The sequence below is a fragment of the Schistosoma mansoni genome, chromosome W (assembly GCF_000237925.1).
Source record: "Schistosoma mansoni strain Puerto Rico chromosome W, complete genome".
Taxonomy (NCBI): Eukaryota; Metazoa; Platyhelminthes; class Trematoda; order Strigeidida; family Schistosomatidae; genus Schistosoma; species Schistosoma mansoni.
The window spans coordinates 15,703,731-15,704,269 of NC_031502.1; the positions used below are offsets into that span (position 1 = coordinate 15,703,731).

General features: G+C 37.5%; 1 protein-coding gene across 1 annotated transcript in view; it reads right to left on the reverse strand.

The window, feature by feature from the left end:
- Smp_142140 (hypothetical protein) overlaps window positions 1–539 on the reverse strand; it is a gene marked incomplete at both ends in the record, with an annotated part of 22,067 nt that overhangs the window by 6,370 nt on the left and 15,158 nt on the right. The window contains one exon of the mRNA XM_018788732.1: window positions 1–83. This exon is cut by the window's left edge and continues 121 nt beyond it. Within this exon, the coding sequence (XP_018654245.1) occupies window positions 1–83 (83 nt within the window). The remainder of the gene's footprint in view (window positions 84–539) is intronic.

Here is a 539-nt window from a genome sequence, read left to right on the forward strand (position 1 = left end):
TGTACCTGGTTTCGGTTGGATAAATGTTTCTTGTGGTAGCACACGAGTGAGTGGTTGTTTTTCCAACTCCGGTAGAGTAAACACTGACCATATGAAAAATGATTAAACCAAACAAATTATCCATGATATGAGCTTTTGTTAGCAAATTCTTTACAAATATACCATTCTAAAAGTTAAGCTGCTCCATTAGAATGCATTGAGGGAAGATAGTTTTCAAATAGATTGACAAAAATTGGGCGCCGAGTATAGAGAAGTCATTATATGTGAAGATTATATTGAAATTTAAATAATTCAAACGTTTCGTCCAGCTAACTTGTATGGACTTCTTCAGGGTAATAATCAAAATCAAGGACATCAAAGAAATATATAGTGATTATCAGAAGGGGTTTTGTGGAGACTTAGTATTTATCATAGTTGAAAGCGTGAGTCAATTGAAGCTAGACCACTATGGAAAACCTGGAAACACTGGACGGCCGTTTCGTCCTATTATGGGACTCCTCAGCAGTGCGCATCCACGAACCCACTCTCGCGAGATTCGA